The sequence below is a fragment of the Hyperolius riggenbachi genome, chromosome 7 (genome assembly GCF_040937935.1).
Source record: "Hyperolius riggenbachi isolate aHypRig1 chromosome 7, aHypRig1.pri, whole genome shotgun sequence".
NCBI classification, from domain to species: domain Eukaryota; kingdom Metazoa; phylum Chordata; class Amphibia; order Anura; family Hyperoliidae; genus Hyperolius; species Hyperolius riggenbachi.
In genome coordinates, this window is record NC_090652.1 from 300,909,085 (window position 1) to 300,929,452 (window position 20,368).

The 20,368-nt window shown below is 44.6% G+C and overlaps 1 protein-coding gene across 1 annotated transcript in view; it reads right to left on the reverse strand.

Annotated features, from left to right (window-relative positions):
* Positions 1–932: 932 nt before the first annotated feature.
* MARCHF4 (membrane associated ring-CH-type finger 4) overlaps positions 933–20,368 on the reverse strand; it is a 125,149-nt gene continuing 105,713 nt past the window's right edge. Inside the window, exon 4 of the mRNA XM_068246086.1 lies at positions 933–1,696. Within this exon, the coding sequence (XP_068102187.1) occupies positions 1,332–1,696 (365 nt within the window). The 3' untranslated portion in view covers positions 933–1,331. The remainder of the gene's footprint in view (positions 1,697–20,368) is intronic.

The window sequence follows — 20,368 nt, forward strand, 5'->3', positions numbered from 1 at the left end:
GAAATAAGCTGATGGTCATGCTTGTTCCTTCATGGACCCACGTGATCCGCAGCGCACTCCACCGCCGCAATAATCCGGGAAGCTGTAAGTAGGATCCTGTCCTCTTTCCCCAGTTCACCCTTGTTACACTTACTGTTACGTGTAATTAGGACTGGCAGGGTGGCTCTCACACTGCACATTACACCCTACCACTTCTACTGGATACTTTCACCCTCTGTACATGGCACTATTAAAATGTGCACTGTATTTTCATTTGTTATACTGAAGCATCTTTGAACATGATTTGTAGGGCTTTGCAATATGCAAGTATTTGATTACTCAGACACACTATATGCTGCACTGACTCTGTGTGTGCACTAGCTTTTCAACGAATCCATGTGTGCTGTGGATCTCCCTTTCCTACTTTCCCATTTCCATCCCAGTCAGCTCAAACCCTGGAGTAATAACTGGCTCCCCTGTCACTGAGCTCCCTTCTCCCTCATCCCCTGCTTCCACACACTATGCACGTTTCCCAGGGCTAACATAAGACACCCCTGCACCATGGAGGCAACAGGTTTAGTAGATTTTTTTTCCCCTGATTTTTGTCCTCTAAACCTGGGTGCGTCTTATAGTGCGGAGCGTCTTATAGTCCGAAAAATACGGTAACTGTGCGTGACCCCAGCAGTAATCTGTAAAGCTAACAGTGATCAGAGTGAGTAATCGCTGCCCGCGGTCAGTCTAATGAATGTGAGAACCAGAATGATGTCACATTCTCCAGACAGGCCGCTAACAAACAGAGGCAATAGCGGAGGCAAGCGCTCGCTCATCGGCTGTGAACCCACCCTCCCTCCGTACATCCCTGGGGGAAGTTCAGAAAACCAAGAAACAACTGCGAAAAAAACATCATGAGAGGAATCTGCAAAACTGAAATAAACACAGACAGACTCTGGACCTGAAGTCTTATTTTTTTTAATGAAAACACCTCACAGATTCCCCCTTGTGCTTGTGCGGAACCGCTGAGCCTGCAAACTAACCAGAAACCAACAACATGGTGGACATGGCACGGCGGCCATTTTGACTCCCTTCCCTTCCTTTTTTATTTCTCTCTTTTGTTTGAGGATTTGGTGACAGCAAGAGCTTCCACACTGGATGGGTGCAATGGTCATGCTCGAGCCTCCTTACTCAGTATACAGTCAGTATTGCACTTATATAAAATGGACCGCAGACCGGGCCGGATCAGCACGTCAGCTTCCTCGACCTCTCTTCTGTCTGTCAGAAGGTCCAGCTGAGGCCTAGTGTGCTCGCTGTGAAGGAAAGGCACGCAGTTGCCAGATAAGGCCTCCGGGTTTAGCTCAGACTGTGGTGACTCTCATGACGAACTCTCTGTTGGCGTTGGTTTGGCTTCTCTGTTCGTGCGGTCTAAGATGGCTGAGGATGTGGAATAGGGTGTAAGCACAGTGATGGCTGGACAGGGTAGCCGAATGGCCATTACTATGGTTACCACTGTCACCAGGGGTGGAGTTATTGGCTGGGTCAACTGTGGTGGTGGAGTTGTTTGTCTGGGAGGAAGGACGTTGGTTGGGCCTCTGGCCCGTCCCCAATTTCTGATCCTCCAAGTCTTTTGATTTGTCGTAGTTGAGGACCTTCCATTGTTGGTTGACGGCCTGCCATCGTTTAAATATCCGATAAACAGAGGGTCCCTCGTGGATGATTAATCCTGCAATGAAAGACATACAATGAGTTGAGGAAAATATCAAAAATAAAGGAAAATATCATTATATCAGATTGAATATAGAGAGTAATGAGCAGAGATGGTATTCCGAGGACAATCGTCATCGCCAGGTCTGACATCAGAACCTATAACCAATGTTTTTGGGCCCCTTACACGGTATACTTCAGGGGTCTTTTGGGGTCAACATTTGAAAGTAAAGTTCTGGACCTCCCACCTTGCACACTCAGTACTAAAGTCCTTAAAGAACAACTATAAAAGAAACTGTCCTTCTGTAAACCCAACATACGTATAGAGCGTTTAGCCAGCAACAATAGAAAGCTTTTCAGGGGTCTCTCATCACAGCCTGAATGAAAAAAAAATGCTTTGTTTATAACCTGTTTGTAACATGTTTCAGCATCTGGCTAGAGCTATACAGTGTAGATAGGTACCATTATGCATTAAGGAATGATTTACTGTTTGTTTCTGCCCTGCTCACACACACACTGCTTTCTCACAGATCTTATGAGAACAGCTGAGGGATTTGTCAGCTACAGAGAAAGGATCTGAAGATAAGGTCCTGTACTTTATTCCTGTTCTTGGATGATCCCCCAGCCATCCCTATTCAGAATGAGCTCTTCCTGTCTATAAACTGTTTACTTTATACTGCAAGACAGAAAGATAGAGAGGCAGCATCTGGCACACAGAGCTGCAGCTGATGAGTTATTTACACACCTATTTGAAGCTATATTTCTGTTTTCTATCATTCTGGACACATTTTACTAACAGTATTAGAGCCAGTGAATATTATTTCTGTATGCTGGATGTGCTGGACACAGTCCTCCATAGTAATGCCCACAGTGAAAACTGTTCTCTATAAATGTCATATTTTCTTTACACAAAACATGAAAAGATGTAAAAAGCCTTTGTATTGCTTTTTGCCATTAATTACTAGAAATATATGTGGCATTTAGAATTTTAGTTATCTTTGGTAGTTGTCCTTTAAAGTGAACCTCCGGACTAAAAATCTACTCAGCAGCACTGAAAAGGCTTGGTGTTTCTTTAACAGTTTCACAGCATCAGAACTTTGTTTTTATTATCAAAGCATCATTTTTAGCTGCATTTTGTACCTAAGCTCCACCCATCAAAGAAAAAAAGCCCAGGCTTTTTTTCCCTGATGCTGTGCAGAGCATGAAGGGATTTCCTATGTTATTCACGTTGCCTAGCAACTGGGAGAGGCGCTCAGGACACAGGACAGTTGGAACTGTGTCTCATGCTCCCCGTCACCTCCTTTCATCCAAAAATATGAAAATCAAACATTTGCCTGTTCTTTTAAAACAGGGTGGGTAAGAGATTATATTACCTATCTATTTTAATTAACATAACTAATGTAACTTAATGACAGTATGTTTGTTTAGGCTGGAGTTCCTCTTTAAGTGACCCCGTAAATGGTCACCCTGACCATAATAAGCACTGTGATATTCAAAGGAGAGAGGGAAAAAGACAGGAAAGAAGAGTGGGGTAAAAGAGGAGGAGTAAAAAGGGGAAAAAAAGAGATGTAAGGAGGGGAGGAAAAAAAAGAAAAAGCAGTAAAGGAGACGAGGAGAGGAGGAATAACATGAGAGTGGTAAAGGGGGAGGGTGGTAGGGGGATTTTGTCAGAACTGAAATATATCAGCTGCTGTCAGTTATATATCAGTTGCTGCCAGTTATAACTGAAAGGACAAATGATGTGCAAGGTAATGTCCACGTTTCCCTATGGACATTATGGCGATATATATTACAGTTTAACAGTGTGCTGACTCAGAAGCTGTTATGGGGTAATTGGCCATTTATAAAATGGAGGACAGGGAATTCCATTGATCACAATGGTCAAACAGGACACAGGAGAGGAGAAAGAGAGGTAAGTATGACATGTGTATATTTATTTTGACTTTTAATTTTCAGTTCAGGTTTGCTTTAAGAGGTGAAGCAATAATATAAAGAATTTCCTCACCACGCCAATACATTATCTTTATTCCAAGCCTATATGCTGTCTGCATATGAGACTCCCTCCGAGCATAAGTAGCACAACTTTTGCCATAATTGTATTTCCAATGAGACGGATGTCAGACATGTCAGGAAGCAGACGGGACAATCTCTATTCCTGATCACGCAGCACATCTGTAGCCTTATGCATGTCTGTGTGTGATGACTGAATAACTAGACATGCTGAGTTATCATGAGGCCTGCCCAACCCCTCCCTGCTTCCTTATTGTCTCATATCTCCCAACTTTTTGAGATGAGAAAGAGGGACACTTAAGCCACGCCCCTGCCACACCCCTGATCACGCCCCCGGGACACCACTAGTCACGCATACCATAAAAGTTTCATAATAAAAATATGTTGGATAATTCAAACCACACTGGTCCTTTCTATCCTGGTTCATTTTTCTTCATATTAACATTTTAAAATTAGTAATATATCAATTTAAAGGTTGGGAATAAAGTTTAGAGTCAATCATACACATTTTTTAGTAGATAAATATATATATTTACATAGAAAGAGGGACAAAGTCCTGAAAGAAGGACAAATGAGGAGGAAAGAGGGACAGGGCTCCAAAAGAGGGACAGTTGGGAGCTATGCTGTCTATGTGCCCTCCCACCGTCAATCACACTCAATCCTGTATGACGCCTGCTTAGCCAAATTACAGCAATGGATGAGTGGCAAATGGCTGAGACTAAATGCAGATAAATCGGAAGTCCTTCTGATCGGAGGGCAGCGCATGACAACAAAACAACTTCACTTGCAGTCTTCTCCACTGGGAATAGGAGGCACCGAACTAGTAAATCTGATCATTTGTGTAGCCTGGGAGTTCTAATGATGATGGGGATTTAAACTTCAGAGCTCACATCTCTGCTGTGGTGAAATCATCCTATGTTTCAATTAAAGAACATTGCAAAAATCAAGCACCTCAATTCCCCAGAAGATCTGCCAACCTTAGTCCACGCCTTCATCACATCCCGACTGGACTACTGCAATGCTCTCTACACCGACCTTCCAAACAAGGACTTGTACCGCCTACAGCTGATACAGAATACTGCTGCCAGACTGTTAACCAACCAACCAACCCCGTCACTGCCAGATAGCACCAGTCCTGCACTCCCTTCACTGGCTTCCTATAAAATGGAGGATCCCATTCATGATCGGCCGACATTTACAGTCACTACATAATCTGGGCCCTGGATACATGAAATAAATGTTACAGCTGCGTAGCAATCCCTGCAATCTCAGATCCACAGGTTCTAATAATCTAGTAATACCCAGAGTCCACTTGGAAACTTTTGGTCCCAGAGCCTTCTGTCATGCTGCTCCTACATTAGGGAACTCCTTACCTCAGTAGATCAGGACAGCGCCGCCGCCATCTCTGGACGTGTTTAAATCCAGACTGAAAACCCACCTGTTCAGTTTTGCATTTGCAGAAATATAATTGCGCCCTTTGTTTTAATACTTCATCCTGCTACCTATTACTGAATCTAAGAGAGCCTAAGCGATTTGAGTCCTACGGGAGAAGAGCGCTATAGAAATGTTATTGTTATGACGAACATGAAAGCAAGAACGTCATTGGCTGCTGTGTGGCAACTGGCAACCCACCAAGCGCTAAATGGAGTTCCAGTGGAATTTTAGATGCTCTCGTACACTAAAGAACATTAATACGTTTTACGACTGTCTCAGAGCAGTAACTATCCGGCCTAGACCAGCGCTGAAGGCGGAAATCACAATCCCAGTTGTGGAGGAGAGAATTGAGTGGCATTTGAGTCCCCGAACGAATTCAGCGCGATAAATGAGCTGTGTCGTTCTTTATTCTTCCTCCTTTCAGTACTTAAAATTGGGTATTGATTTCCTGTGAGGAGATCGGGAAGCAGAGGGATGAGAGATGGAGGAGAGGATGCAGCCCCTGAAGTGATGTGTGTGTAGAGGCTGCTTCTCTGTAATGAGGCGGCACAGCTATATCCTTCTGTGTAAGCACAGCAGGCTGGGACGCTCCCCCTGCACTGGCAGCCATCTTGTGTTGCGAGTTATGGTGGCTTTGGGATGCACTGGCACAGCAGGCTGGGACGCTCCCACTGCACTGGCGGCCATCTTGTGTTGCGAGTTATGGTGGCTTTGGGATGCACTGGCACAGCAGGCTGGGATGCTCCCCCTGCACCGGCGGCTATCTTGTGCTGCGAGTTATGGTGGCTTTGGGAGGCATTATCACTGTGGAAATGCAGGGTTGTGAAAAATATGGTGCACAGATGTACTAAGCATGTTTTATAAACAAAGATGTCAGGATGTCAGCCAAATTGCTACACAAAACAGCATACAGGAGAAGACAGAAGTATATAGAAGACAGGACTGATTCCACCTTAAAGAGGAACTCCAGTGAAAAGAATGCAATAAAAAAGTGCTTCATTTTTACAATAATTATGTAAAAATGATTTAGTCAGTGTTTGCTCATTGTAAAATCTTTCCTCTCCCTGATTTACATTCTGATATTTATCACATGGTGACATTGCTGGCAGGTGATGTCACTGGAAGGAGATGCTGCTTTTTTGGCAGAGGCGTACCTATGGGTGGGCAAGGGTGGACACATGTCTCCGGGCGCAGCACTTTAAGGGGGTGCAGAGCATGGTCACCGCACCCCCAAGTGCCCTTGCTTCTCTCCCTCCCTCTGTAGAGGAGTGCAGCAGTGTTAACAGCAGCAAAACAAGGGAGGACATCTGGCTAACTAAACGAGGGGAAGGGAGGCTCAACTGGCTATCTAAAAGGGTGGTAGGTAGGGGCACATCTGGCTATCTAAACAGCATTTGTACATTTGGCTCCACCCATGACCATGACCACATTCTGATACGTGACCATGCCCAATTTGTCTACAAGGGGCGCAATAACTGTCTCTGTCCCCGGGCGCTGAAAAGCCTAGCTACGCCTCTGTTTCTTGGCAGTTGGAAACTGCTGTTATTTCCCACAATGCAACAAGGCTCTCACAGTATGATGTCAGGACCTCAGAGCTGTGAGGTGCTGACATCACACAGTGGGAGGGGTTTCACCACAAAACCAGCCATTCAGAGCCCCCCGTTGATCCGTTTGTGAAAAGGAATAGATTTCTCATGGGAAAGGAGGTATCAGCTACTGATTGGGATGAAGTTCAATTCTTGGTTACGGTTTCTCTTTAAGTTCCTACCATAATTATATCACCCCCGCATCTTCTTGGGGAGGTGGGGCAGAGCCACTTGTCCATAACCCTGGACACAGGTGCTATGCAAAATGGGGCATACCAGCTCGCATGGGTGATAAGGGGTTTTTAAGGCTGGGGGAGGTTTTTTATTATTTAAAAAAAAAATGTTTCCCACGTCCCTCTGTTGGCACACTGTGCATATGTGACGTCTTTGTTATCCCTTTTTTCGCTTCTCCACATTTTTTTTTATAAAGTTTGTATGTTCTCCTCTGAGGGACAGTTAGTGACAAGACAATATACTCTGTACAGGGCTGTGGAAGATGTTGGCGCTATATAAATACTAATAATACAAAATTGTGCAGAATCATCAACTCTCAGGAAGATAGTGTCATATTGCAACAGGATCTGGATAGGATGGCTATATGGGCACATACATGGCAGATGAAATTCAATGTTGACAAATGTAAAGTCATGCATTTTGGTCATACCAATGGTCTAACTCTAGCACCATACAAAATAAATGGGATACAGTTGGGGACATCAAACTTGGAGAAGGACTTAGGAGTACTCATTGACAACAAGTTTCATAATCCTACTCAATGCCAAGCCGCTGCAGCTAAAGCGAACAAAATTTTGGAATACATTAAAAGTGAAATAAAAACTTGAAATGCTAGCATAATATTGCCCCTGTTTAACTCTCTAGTAAGGCCACATCTGGAATATGGAATTCAGTTCTGGGCACCACATTACAAAAAAGATATTGCAGTTTTAGAGCAGGTGCAGAGACGAGCAACAAAATTGATACGTGGGATGGAAGGTCTCACTTATCGAGAAAGGTTAGATAAACTGGGTTTATTTAGTCTAGAGAAAAGACGCCTTAGAGGAGATCTAATTAACATCTATAAATACATCAGAGGGCAATATAAAAGCTTGGTGGGTGAGCTTTTCGTCCCTAGGCCTTCTCAAAGGACTAGAGGACATGATCTGTGTATGGAGCCATTTATTTAGGAAAGGGTTCTTTACAGTAAGAGTGATTAAGATGTGGAATGCATTTCCACAGGAAGTAGTTATGGCAAATTCTATATCTGCATTTAAAGGGTGTTTAGATGCTTTCCTTGCATTGAAAGACATCCATGGCTATAATTAAAAGGTAATGTCCAGTGATGTTGATCCAGAGATTTTATCTGATTGCCATCTGGAATCGGGAAGAAATTTTTTTTCCCTTTTGAGGCTAATTGGACCATGCCTTGTAGGGGGTTTTTCTCCTTCTTCTGGATCAACAGGGATATGTGAGGGAACAGGCTGGTGTTGTACTTTGTTTTCTGTTTGAACTCAATGGACGTATGTCTTTTTTCAACCCAAATAACTATAGTTACATAGTTACATAGTTACTTTGGTTGAAAAAGGACATACGTCCATCGAGTTCAACCAGTACAAAGTACAACTCCAGCCTGCTCCCTCACATATCCCTGTTGATCCAGAGGAAGGCGAAAAAACCCTTACAAGGTAAAAATTCCTTCCCGACTCCAGATGGCAATCAGATAAAATCCCTGGATTAACATCATTGGCATTACCTAGTAATTGTAGCCATGGATGTCATTCAACGCAAGGAAAGCATCTAAGCCCCCTTTAAATGCAGGTATAGAGTTTGCCATAACGACTTCCTGTGGCAATGCATTCCACATCTTAATCACTCTTACTGTAAAGAACCCTTTCCTAAATAAATGGCTAAAACGTTTTTCCTCCATGCGCAGATCATGTCCTCTAGTCCTTTGAGAAGGCCTAGGGACAAAAAGCTCATCCGCCAAGCTATTATATTGCCCTCTGATGTATTTATACATGTTAATTAGATCTCCTCTAAGGCGTCTTTTCTCTAGACTAAATAAACCCAGTTTATCTAACCTTTCTTGGTAAGTGAGACCTTCCATCCCACGTATCAATTTTGTTGCTCGTCTCTGCACCTGCTCTAAAACTGCAATATCTTTTTTGTAATGTGGTGCCCAGAACTGAATTCCATATTCCAGATGTGGCCTTACTAGAGAGTTAAACAGGGGCAATATTATGCTAGCATCTCGAGTTTTTATTTCCCTTTTAATGCATCCCAAAATTTTGTTAGCTTTAGCTGCAGCGGCTTGGCATTGAGTACGATTATTTAACTTGTTGTCGATGAGTACTCCTAAGTCCTTCTCCAAGTTTGATGTCCCCAACTGTATCCCATTTATTTTGTATGGTGTTAGACCATTGGTACGACCAAAATGCATGACTTTACATTTGTCAACATTGAATTTCATCTGCCATGTATGTGCCCATATAGCCATCCTATCCAGATCCTGTTGCAATATAACACTATCTTCCTTATAACACTATCTTCCTATGTAACTAACTATGTAATAGTAATAAAATGTTTCCCCTAACGGGGGAGACAACGTAAGTAACAGCTAGAAGGTGGTGCCCGGAAAATATAGAAAATAGTTAAAAATCATTTCAAAAGTAAGGTAAGTGCTGGCTTACCTTATGGCAGACAACTAAACGGATTCCACAATTTTAATAGGTATAGCACAACTGACAACGCATTTCGTCCTGCACTCACTGCTTCCTCGGGTCAATAATCATAGTTGTAAAGAGCTTGCAGTGTCGTTAGTTTGTATGAAAGTTTATGGGTACATCTGGTGGGTTAAGGTAGGTTGGTGATGTTAATCAGGAATGGTTAGGCTCATTGCATTTTCTGTGTGAGGGTTGGTTACTGATAGGTATTATTTGAGGGCAGGATATTGTTTGATGGTGGGTGAGGGTTAGGATGGTGTTAGGTGTTTGGTGAGGGTAGATTAGGGTTAAACAAGTTTTAGGTGTTTGTTGAGATGCGGTTAGCTTTAGGGCTTGGATGAAAGTAGGTTAGTATTAAGGATCGGTTGAGGTTAGGTTAGTGTTACTAACTGTATTACTTGCTCGTCTTTTATTAAAGTGTAACTGACGGGTATAAAATAAAAAATCAATTCTTTACTTTTATCTGGTAAACAAGTAATGAGAATGCTTACCAGGTAATCCAAAAGTTAAAATCACTATTACTTTTCTTGATGATAAATGATCATTCCCCAGTTTACCTGACTCTTATTTGGTACACACTATGTAGGTAGAAAAAAACAAAGTTGGATGCTCAAGCAACCAACAAGAACAGGTATTCAGCATCAGGTGATCCCCGCCGGTGCCAGATACTGGGGACTGTGCTATAAATCTATATATATAATAGACTAAGTGCCTCAACCTTCAAACAAGAAGAAGAAGTACTTTGCATGAGAAAATTTATGCGTGCTCAAACACCAAGTTTAAGGCCTCTTTTCCACGGACTGTTGAGCTGTGTGCTCAGCAAGCAGTTACCAGGCAGCAGTGAGCAGATACCAGGCAGCAACAAGCAGTTACCAGGCAGCAGCAAGCAGTTACCAGGCAGCAGTGAGCAGATACCAGGCAGCAACAAGCAGTTACCAGGCAGCAGTGAGCAGATACCAGGCAGCAACAAGCAGTTACTAGGCAGCAACAAGCAGTTACTAGGCAGCAACGAGCAGTTACCAGGCATCAGTGAGCAGATACCAGGCAGCAGCAAGCAGTTACCAGGCAGCAGCGAGCAGTTACCAGGCAGCAGCGAGCAGTTACCAGGCAGCAGCGAGCAGTTACCAGGCAGCAGCGAGCAGTTACCAGGCAGCAGCGAGCAGTTACCAGGCAGCAGCGAGCAGTTACCAGGCAGCAGCGAGCAGTTACCAGGCAGCAGCGAGCAGTTACCAGGCAGCAGCGAGCAGTTACCAGGCAGCAGCGAGCAGTTACCAGGCAGCAGCGAGCAGTTACCAGGCAGCAGTGAGCAGTTACCAGGCAGCAGTGAGCAGTTGTGAGAGTTTGAGAGCCATTTCACTGCCTATTCACAGTCCATGGAAAAGAGGCCTTACCCTAGCAAGTCTGACATTGCAAATCTGGCCTAATTGGCTATTCATGAGGCAATGCTCATGCAAATGCATGCACAAACCAATACCACAAAGCAGTCACCCTGCTACATGCTACATTAGCACTATCCGGCTTAGTGCACACCAGAGCGGTTCGGCAGCGTTTTGCGATCCACTTGCGGCTGCGGATACGCTTGGGTAATGTATTTCAATGGGCTGGTGCACACCAGAGCGGGAGGCGTTTTGCCGAAACGCATACTCCCGAGGTAAGGCATTTTTTGGATTGCGGAGGCGTTTCTGCCTCCAATGTAAAGTATAGGAAAAACGCAAACCGCTCTGAAAAACGGCAGTTCAGAGCGGTTTTGCAGGCGTTTTTGTTACAGAAGCTGTTCAGTAACAGCTTTACTGTAACAATATATAAATCTACTACACCAAAAACGCTTTACAAAACCGCAAAATGCTAGGTGAAATGCTACAGAAAAATAAGAAAAAGCGTTTCAAAATCTGCTAGCATTTTGCGGATCTGCTAGCAGTTTTTGGTGTGCTCCAGGCCTCCAGGAGCGCCACGGGGAGGATTCCCAATGCCCCCTTTTTATACAACTGGGGGGACCGCAGGGTCCCAGGCTCTCTCACTGCCTGGAAACCACAGCAGCACCCCGGAGGGGGAGGCTGGGTGGCGTAGACGACCCCCCCCAAGTGTGGCCAGCGCCGGGGAGAGCCGTCTGCACCCACCTCTCAATATTAAAAACAGGCACTTACCTTAACGTCCATTGCGTTCTGCTACATGCGCATTAATTTGGGGGCACCACATGAGAAAGGAGAGAAGCATGGGTCACCCCGAGCTTTAGAGCTCAGGGCTGGCTCACATACAGCACTCCAGAGGGGGGGGGGGGGGGGGGGGGAGAGGACAGGCGCACTCACTCCAGGGTTCACACCACCGGAGCAAGCCATCCACCACCTGCTTCCAAAGGATACAAACTGCACAAAATGCTTTCCATGAGAAAATTAATGCGCATGTAGCAGAACCCAATGGACGTTAAGGTAAGTGGCTGTTTTTAATATTAGGAGGTGGGTGCGGACGGCTCTCCCCAGCGCTGGCCACGCTTGTGGGGGGGGGGGGGGGGGAGCGGCTGCGCCACCCAGCCTCCCACTCCGGGGTGCCGCTGTGGTTCCCAGGCAGCGAGAGAGCACTTTGCAGTATTAGTTTTTTGACCCTGCATAGTTTGGCATGCGAAAGCAAATGCATATTTGCATGAGCATTGCCTCATGAATAGCCAATTAGGCCGGATTTGCAAAGCCAGACTTGCTAGGGTTAAACTTGGTTTTTGAGCACGCATACATTTTCTCATGGAAAGCCTACTTCTTCTTGCTTCAAGGTTGAGGCACGTACTCTATTAGATAGATAGATGCGGCGTATGCTACGACGCGGGTTGGCTAGTTTTATATAATACTGTTGCTATCATTAAAGGTAAACCTACAACTATCTTCATCTTAAAGGACAACCGAGGTGACATGTGACATGATGAGATAGACATGTGTATGTACAGTGCCTAGCACACAAATAACTAGGCTGTGCTCCTTTTTTTCTTTCTCTGCTTGAAGGAGTTAAACATCAGGTATGCAAGTGACAGTTTCTGCCCACAGGACCGGGTCTGACTGTGTCAGACTATAGCATAACCCTCACTGATAAGTAATTACAGCCATAAAACACTTTCTTGTCAGTAAATGGCTTCTGAGAGAAGGAAAGAGATAAAAAGGAACTATAATTCATACATTTCAGCTCTAGCATACTTCAGTGAAGGTATCACTGAGCAAAGACAATGAAACAGTAAAAAACGTAAAAACTAGATTTAAATATAAAATAAAACTGCGGAATATTAAAAAAAAGTCATTTTTAGGAGAAGGAGGATGGATACAATTGTTTTTCTTATCAGTTTATTTTCACCTCGGATTTCCTTGTGCACCCCCAGCTACTAGCTGCAGGAATAGGTTGAGGGTAGGTAAGTGTCAGGGATTGGATGAGTGTAGGTTACGGTTAGTGTCAGGGATTGGATCAGGGTAGGTTAGTGTTAGGGATTAGATGAGTTAGGGATGGTATGTGGGTAGGTTAGTGTTAGGTATTGGATGATGGTAGGTTAGTGTTAGGGATTGGATGAGTGTAGGTTAGTGTTAGGGATTGGATGAGGGTAGGTTAGTGTTAGGGATTGGATAAGTGTAGGTTAGTGTTAGAGATTGGATGAGGGTAGGTTAGGGTTAGGGATTGGATGAGGGTAGGTTAGTGTTAGGGATTTAAATGAGGGTAGGTTAGTGTTAGGGATAGGATGAGGGTAGGTTAGTGTTAGGGATTGGATGAGGGTAGGTTAGTGTTAGGGATAGGATGAGGGTAGGTTAGTGTTAGGGATTGGATTAGGGTAGGTTAGTGTTAGGGATTGGATTAGGGTAGGTTAGTGGTAGGGATTGGATGAGGGTAGGTTAGTGTTAGGGATTGGATGAGGGTAGGTTAGTGTTAGGGATTGGATGAGGGTAGGTTAGTGTTAGGGATTGGATGAGGGTAGGTTAGTGTTAGGGATTGGATGAGGGTAGGTTAGTGTTAGGGATTGGATGAGGGTAGGTTAGTGTTAGGGATAGGATGAGGGTAAGTTAGTTCTGGAAATCGGATTAGCATAGGTTGCTGTTCAGGTAACCAAACCACTCCAGGTCTCTGTGATCACGAACATGCAGAGCTGGTGTTTGTTAGGCCATTACAGCTAAAAGGAGAATATTACTGATAGTGGATGAAGAATAAAGTGGATAGTGTACTGGTTAAGGGCTCTGCCACTGGAGACCTGGGTTCGAATCTGGGCTCTTCCTGTTCAGTAAACCAATACCTATTCAGTAAGGAGACCTTGGGCAAGACTCCCTAACACTGCTACTGCCTATAGACCACGCCCTGTTGGCTGCAGCCCTGCCGCTATGAGTCCACCAGGAGAAAATCGTGATATAAATGTTTTGCGTCTTTTAATGAAAACCTGCAGAATCGGTACGGAACCTGAACAGTTAAAGTGCTTCGTCCTACGGCGCCGTAGCGACCGTCACTCGCGTACGCTCTGGTAATTCTTTGTGAAATTTCACTTCTGCGCTATCAGTTCATCCTTGCAAGCTAATTATTCTCCCCGTTTTACAACTCGCCAAAGTGCCGATCAGCGCTCGCGATCTCTCCGTTTATTAAGCACCAGGGACCGCCGCGGCGGAAAGGTCATTTATTTCAGAGTGAAATGGCTACAAGTACAATATAAAGTACATTCGCGAGGCCGAGCGTGGAGAGCTTGTCATAAACCGGAGTGCGGAATAAATGGCTTTTATCCGGTAGACAGCCTCACCTTATTTGGGCTGCGGGGCTAGCGCCAGTCTCCAGGGAGACGGGATATTAGAAACTTGAAATAACTGCCTTCAGGTACGCGAGGGTCTGCGTGAGCGACAGCGGTGGGTACAGCAAGGACGGAGGTGCCGGAACCCCAGAGAGATGAGAAGTCATCGGGACATATTGAAGGGACATTGCTTAATATAAAGACCAAATCGTGCTGCGGCCATCAGAGCTGGGGTCACTGAAGGACAATGGAGGAGTGACAGATGGACGCTATGCTCTATTCCAGATCCTTGGACAAAGTACACGTCCTAAAGAGGCCCTGTAGTGACTTATAGTAGAATGCATTAAATCAGGATACCCACTTTTTATGGTAGTTTTCCTGGTTTTAATACCTTCTGTTTTAAGAAAGCAAACCACACTTAGCATTGCTTTTTAGTAGGAGGGCTGTTCAGTCTCTTTATGTCCCCAAAAACTTCCTAGTGGTTTTGGGTCACCCCGAGCTGGTGTTGTACTGGTCCAAGCCCCTATCCCATACAGCCATATCCATCTCTGCCATGCACTGATGAGGACCAAAAGTCCGAAACAGGCTGTCTGCATGTGGGGTTAGTGTGGCTGTGTAATATTTAAGGCTACAGGCTTGCTATACACCAGCGGTTCTGGATGTGAGCCTGGCTACAGGAGTATAAAGATATAATGTGCATATTCAGTAGCGGTGCATTGTGGGTAACTACAGATGTTCACTTTAAGCTGATTTATCACAAATTCCTTCTGTTTTAAAGAGGAACTAAAGTGAAAATAATGTAATAAAAAAGTGCTTCATTTTTACAATAATTATGTATAAATGATTTAGTCAGTGTTTGCCCATTGTAAAATCTTTTAAATCCCTGATTTCCATTCTGACATTTATTACATGGTGACATTTTTACTGCTGGCAGGTGATGTCAGTGGAAGGAGATGCTGATGCTTTTTTGGCAGTTGGAAACAGCTGTAAACAGCTATTTCCCACAATGCAACAAGGTTCACAGACAGGAAACTGCCAGGAGTACCACGTCCTCTGAGATTCTTGTGGGAGGGGTTTCACCACAATATCAGTCATACAGCACCCCCTGATGGTCTGTTTGTGAAAAGGAATAGATTTCTCATGTAAAAGGGGGTATCGGCTACTAATCGGGATAAAGTTAAATTCTTGGTCGGAGTTTCTCTTTCAGAAGGCAAATCACACTGACCATTCCTGGGTTCAGCACCAGAAACGCTTCCTATACTGTAGTTATATACACTGAGTGGCCAAAAATGAGAGAAACCCCTTATTCGAAAGTAAACCAGTCCAAAAGTGACGTAGAGTGACGTGACTAACCAGGGTTGCTTATATAAGGAACGCTACTCTTTGGATGACGTACGTAACACGAAATGGGTATCATCAGAATCAGAATCAATTTATTTTCGCCAAGTAAGTTTGCACCTACAAGGAATTTGTCTTGGCAGTTGCTAAACAAAAACAATACAAGGACAGAAAGTGTGAATATTACAAGTTAAGGACATTATAAGTATAGTGGCAGTAAGCAATGTGAGAATTGTTCATTTACAGTTCTGTGCTGATTACTATTAAGTCCTAGCAGCTCTAATGTGGTTCAGCATTAAGTATGGCTACCGCCTGAGGAACAAAGCTGTTCCTGTGTCTGGAGGTTTTGGTAGCCATTGACCGGAATCTTACTCCTGAAGGCATGCGCTGGAAGATGGAGTGAGCTGGGTGAGAGGGGTCAGAGGCAATTTTGGTCGCTCTCTTTCTGCACCTGCTAGTGTAAAGATCCTGCAGGGAAGGTAAGCTACAGCCAATTATCCTTTCCGCTGTTCGGATGATGCGCTGCAGCCTCCCCTTTTCTAATGCTGAGCAGGAGCTGAACCATACAGTCATGGATGATGTTATGGTGGATTCGATGATTGCAGTGTAGAACTGCACCATTAGATTTTGAGGTAGGCCAAACTTTTTCAGCTGCCGTAGATGGTACATTCTCTGTTGTGCTTTCTTGACAATAGTGGCGGTGTTGTTGTCCCATTTTAAGTCGTTTGAGATCGTGGACCCAAGAAACTTGAATGACTCTACTTGGGTTATTGTGGATCCATTTATGGTTAAGGGGAGGTGCTGGGGGGGAGATCTTCTAAAGTCTATTATCATCTCCATGGTTTTGAGAGCATTTAGTTCCAAGTTGTTGCTGCTGCACCAGGAGGAAAGCTGTCCCACCACATGCCTGTATGCAGACTCATCCCCGTTTTGAATGAGACCAACAACTGTTGTGTTGTCTGCAAACTTCAGAACCTTAACAGATGGATCTGTGGAGATGCAGTCATTGGTGTAAAGTGAGTACAGCAGTGGGGAAAGCACACAGCCCTGGGGTGCACCAGTACTGACTGTCAGAGAGCTTGATGTGAGTTTACCAAGTCTAACACGCTGTCTTCTGTCAGTTAAGAAGTCGGTTATCCATTTGCAGAGGGATTCAGGTATGTGTAGCTGGGAGAGCTTGCTGTTCAGCAGTGATGGAATTATGGTATTAAATGCAGCGCTGAAATCTATAAATAAAATCCTGGTGTAGGTTCCTGGGATATCTAAATGCTGTAGTACATAATGCATACACATGTTCACGGCATCGTCTGCGGATCTGTTAGGCCTGTAGGCAAATTGCAAAGATTCCAGCAGGGGATCTGTGATGGATTTCAGATAAGTCATTATCAGTTTTTCAAATGCTTTCATGACCAGTGATGTCAGGGCAACAGGCCTGTAATCAGGGGCGTAACTAGAAATCACGTGGCCTGCAAAACTTTGTATGGGCCCCCCTCTCACTTTCTGCACAGGTAAACTGAGAACCAATGTTATTCGATTGGCTAGTGCACACTTGTATGTGTTTTCCCTTGCAGATAAAAACAGACAGCAGCGAAGCACTGCAGACATTTTCTCTATCAATAAGATTAGCTTCTGTGATAAAACCTGCATGTTTTCACACATACAGACAGGCATGGAGTGCAGAAAACTGAATAGGGACTGTCTATAAATCTTTGTCTGCAAAACTTTGTAGGATTCCTTATCAGTGGCTGAGCAGTTGCAGTCATTAGAACAATTGTGCAGAGAGCAGAAAGTTTTTTCTCTCAGGGCTGGTGCACACCAAAACCCGCTAGCAGATCCGCAAAATGCTAGCAGATTTTTAAACGCTTTTTTTTATTTTTGTGAGGCGTTTTGCTAGCGTTTTGCGGATTGCTGCTGCGGTTTTCAGTATAGTAGATTTCATATATTGTTACAGTAAAGCTGTTACTGAACAGCTTCTGTAACAAAAACGCCTGCAAAACCGCTCTGAAGTGCCGTTTTTCAGAGCGGTTTGCGTTTTTCCTATACTTAACATTGAGGCAGAAACGCATCCGAAATCCAAAAAATGCCTCACCCAGGCATTTTTCGTTTCTGCAAAACGCCTGCCGCTCTGGTGTGCACCACCCCATTGAGATACATTGACCAAGCAGATCCGCAGCCGCAAGCGGATCTGAAAACGCGGAAAAAGCCGCTCGGTGTGCACCAGCCCTCAGTGTCCATAGCTGTCAGTCTCTCAGGACAGGGAAAAGAAACTTCTCCCCCCCATGGGGCCCTCTGAGGCTTTTGGGCCCCCCTGCAGCTGCATCCCTTGCAGGGTCTATTGTTTCGCCCCTGGTTATCATCAAAATGGAACAAAAGATTTAAAGGACAACTGTAGACATATATGGAGGCTGCCCTATTTATGTCTTTTTAAGCAATACAAGCTGCCTGGCAGCCCTGCTGGTCCATTTAGCTGCAGTACTGTCTGAATCACATCTTCTCAGATCTGACAATGTCAGAAACGCCTGATCTGCTGCATGCTTGTTCAGGGGCTATGGATAAAAGTATTAGAGACAGAGGATCAGCAGGGTAGCGAGGTAACTGGTATTGCTTAAAAGGTATACTTCTCACTGCAGTTGTCCTATAGGTGACGAGGGATGATCAGATATTGAATGTAAACCTGCCCTCCCAGTGATGTTTAGCCTAGGCTGATTAGCTAGCCTATGTGAATTTCTCACCCCCAGAGCATTCAAAGACCTGGTATATTTTGTAATGGCTTTGGAACGCTAAATAAGCAAACATTCCGCAGAGCTGCACCTGGCAGAAGTAAAGATGTTGTCACCATGTGATAAATGTCAGGATGTAAATCAGGGAGAGGAAAGATTTTACAACGGGCAAACACTGACTAAATCATTCATTCATAATTACTGTAAACAATAAGCACGTTTATTTATTATGTTATTTTCACTACAGGTCCTCTTTAACTCAGCAGAAATCCTGTGAATACATGCAAAATAGGGCAAACAGGGGGAAGCTGTCACTTTTAAGTCAACTCGAAGTGAGAGTGATATGGAGGCTGCCATATTTATTTCCTTTTAAATAATACCAGTTGCCTGGCAGCCCTGCTAATCCTCTGCCTCTTATACTTTTAGCCATAGCCCCTGAACAAGCATGCAGCAGATCAGGTACTCTGACTCAGCTGACTCAAGTTTTACTGGATTAGCCAAATGCTTGTTCCAGGGTTTTGACTCAGACACTACTTATGCCAAAAGATCAACAGGACAGCCAGGCAACTGGCATTATTTACAAGGAAATAAATATGGTAGCCTCCATATCCCTGTCACCTCGGGTTCCCTTTAAATCCTGACTTTAGTCACCTATTTTGCCTGCCATAGTAAATTTGCATTTGTTCGTAATGTTGTCTTTTGTGCAATAAATACATCAAAGGCATCAATATGACTTCTAGGAAGCTGCATCGAGTCTTTTCCAATCGATTATAAAGATTGAATCTGACAATTGATCGTACGTGGGATTTCCTCATTAATGGGCACCTTTACACTATCAGCGTTAGGGATAGCAATGCCTAGGAGAAGTCATGGAGAACCATGTGATCAGGTTGGTCAGCTGATAGATTTGTAAGGTTCTGATTTGCTGTGATGACTTCCTCTTTTAACGCATGATCAAAACCAACAACTCAGAGCCTTACTAATCTACCAGCTGATCAAACTGATCACATGCTTCTCCGTGACTTCTCCTAGGCAGGGCCATCCCTATTCAGCGTGATTTAAAAAAAAATAAATTGGGGTTTAGTTGCCTTTAAAGAGACTCTGAAGTCTCATAAATATCATGTTTTTATATTAAAAACCTCTGTAACCTTATTTCCCTAACTAAAATGCTGCATCCCCGCGGCTGAACTCTAACTAAATCCCCCCCAAACTCCCCGGGGCACATTGCGAGGAGCGCTTCCATGAGAGGTAGAGCTTTTGGTTGTAGCTCTGCCTCTACACGCGTCTATCAGCGCGGATCACCGCCTCTCCCCGCCCCTCTCAGTCTTCTTTCTCTGAGAGGGGCGGGGAGAGGCGGAGATACGCGCTGATTGATGCGCATGGAGGCAGAGCTGCAGCTGAAAGCTCTGCCTCTCGGGGCAGCAAAATTCACAACCAAGAAAGTCTTGGATGTTGCTCCCTGCAGTCTGTTAAGTTGGGAGGTGATTGGGGGAAGGTCAACAGCCAGCTCAGGGGCCCAGGAGGGAAATTTGGCTGCAACAAAGGGCCTCTAATGATGCTTTTTGGTCTGGGGGTGTCGTTGGGGGGCCCCAAGGCTAATTTTGCCCTAGGGCCAATTGTTACTTGAACCGGCCCTGATGAGAGTTTAGTCACATGGCTCTCTGCATTCCACTGATGAGATCCCCTTTCAGTCAGGGCACCACTAGCTACTTAATACTGAGGGTATCTCTGGTTACCTAATTCTGAGGGACACTTGTAGCTACCTATGACGGGTAAGGGAGAAGTGACTGCTGGGACAGGCAGCACACTTGCGGTGCGGTTCGGCGGGGGTTTGTGGATTCCTGGAGGGCGGAGTCTAAGGTGCCAGGACATCTGTGCCTATAGGCTCCTGTGATGTAAATCCGGTCGGCTGGGGCGGGCCTATGCATATGACCCTTCCGCTGCACCGTGGCACAAGGTCATATGAAGAAGGATCACCGTACCAGTATAATGTAAAACCGACCTGAAAGTACCAATCAGTGCCCAGAAACTGTGCGCCACTTATCCATATGTGGAGATCAGCAGATGATGTCTTCAAGAACATCATTTGTGTGACGATCAGCTGATCACCACGATCCACAAACAGACCCTACGAGTTGTCATCTACAGAAT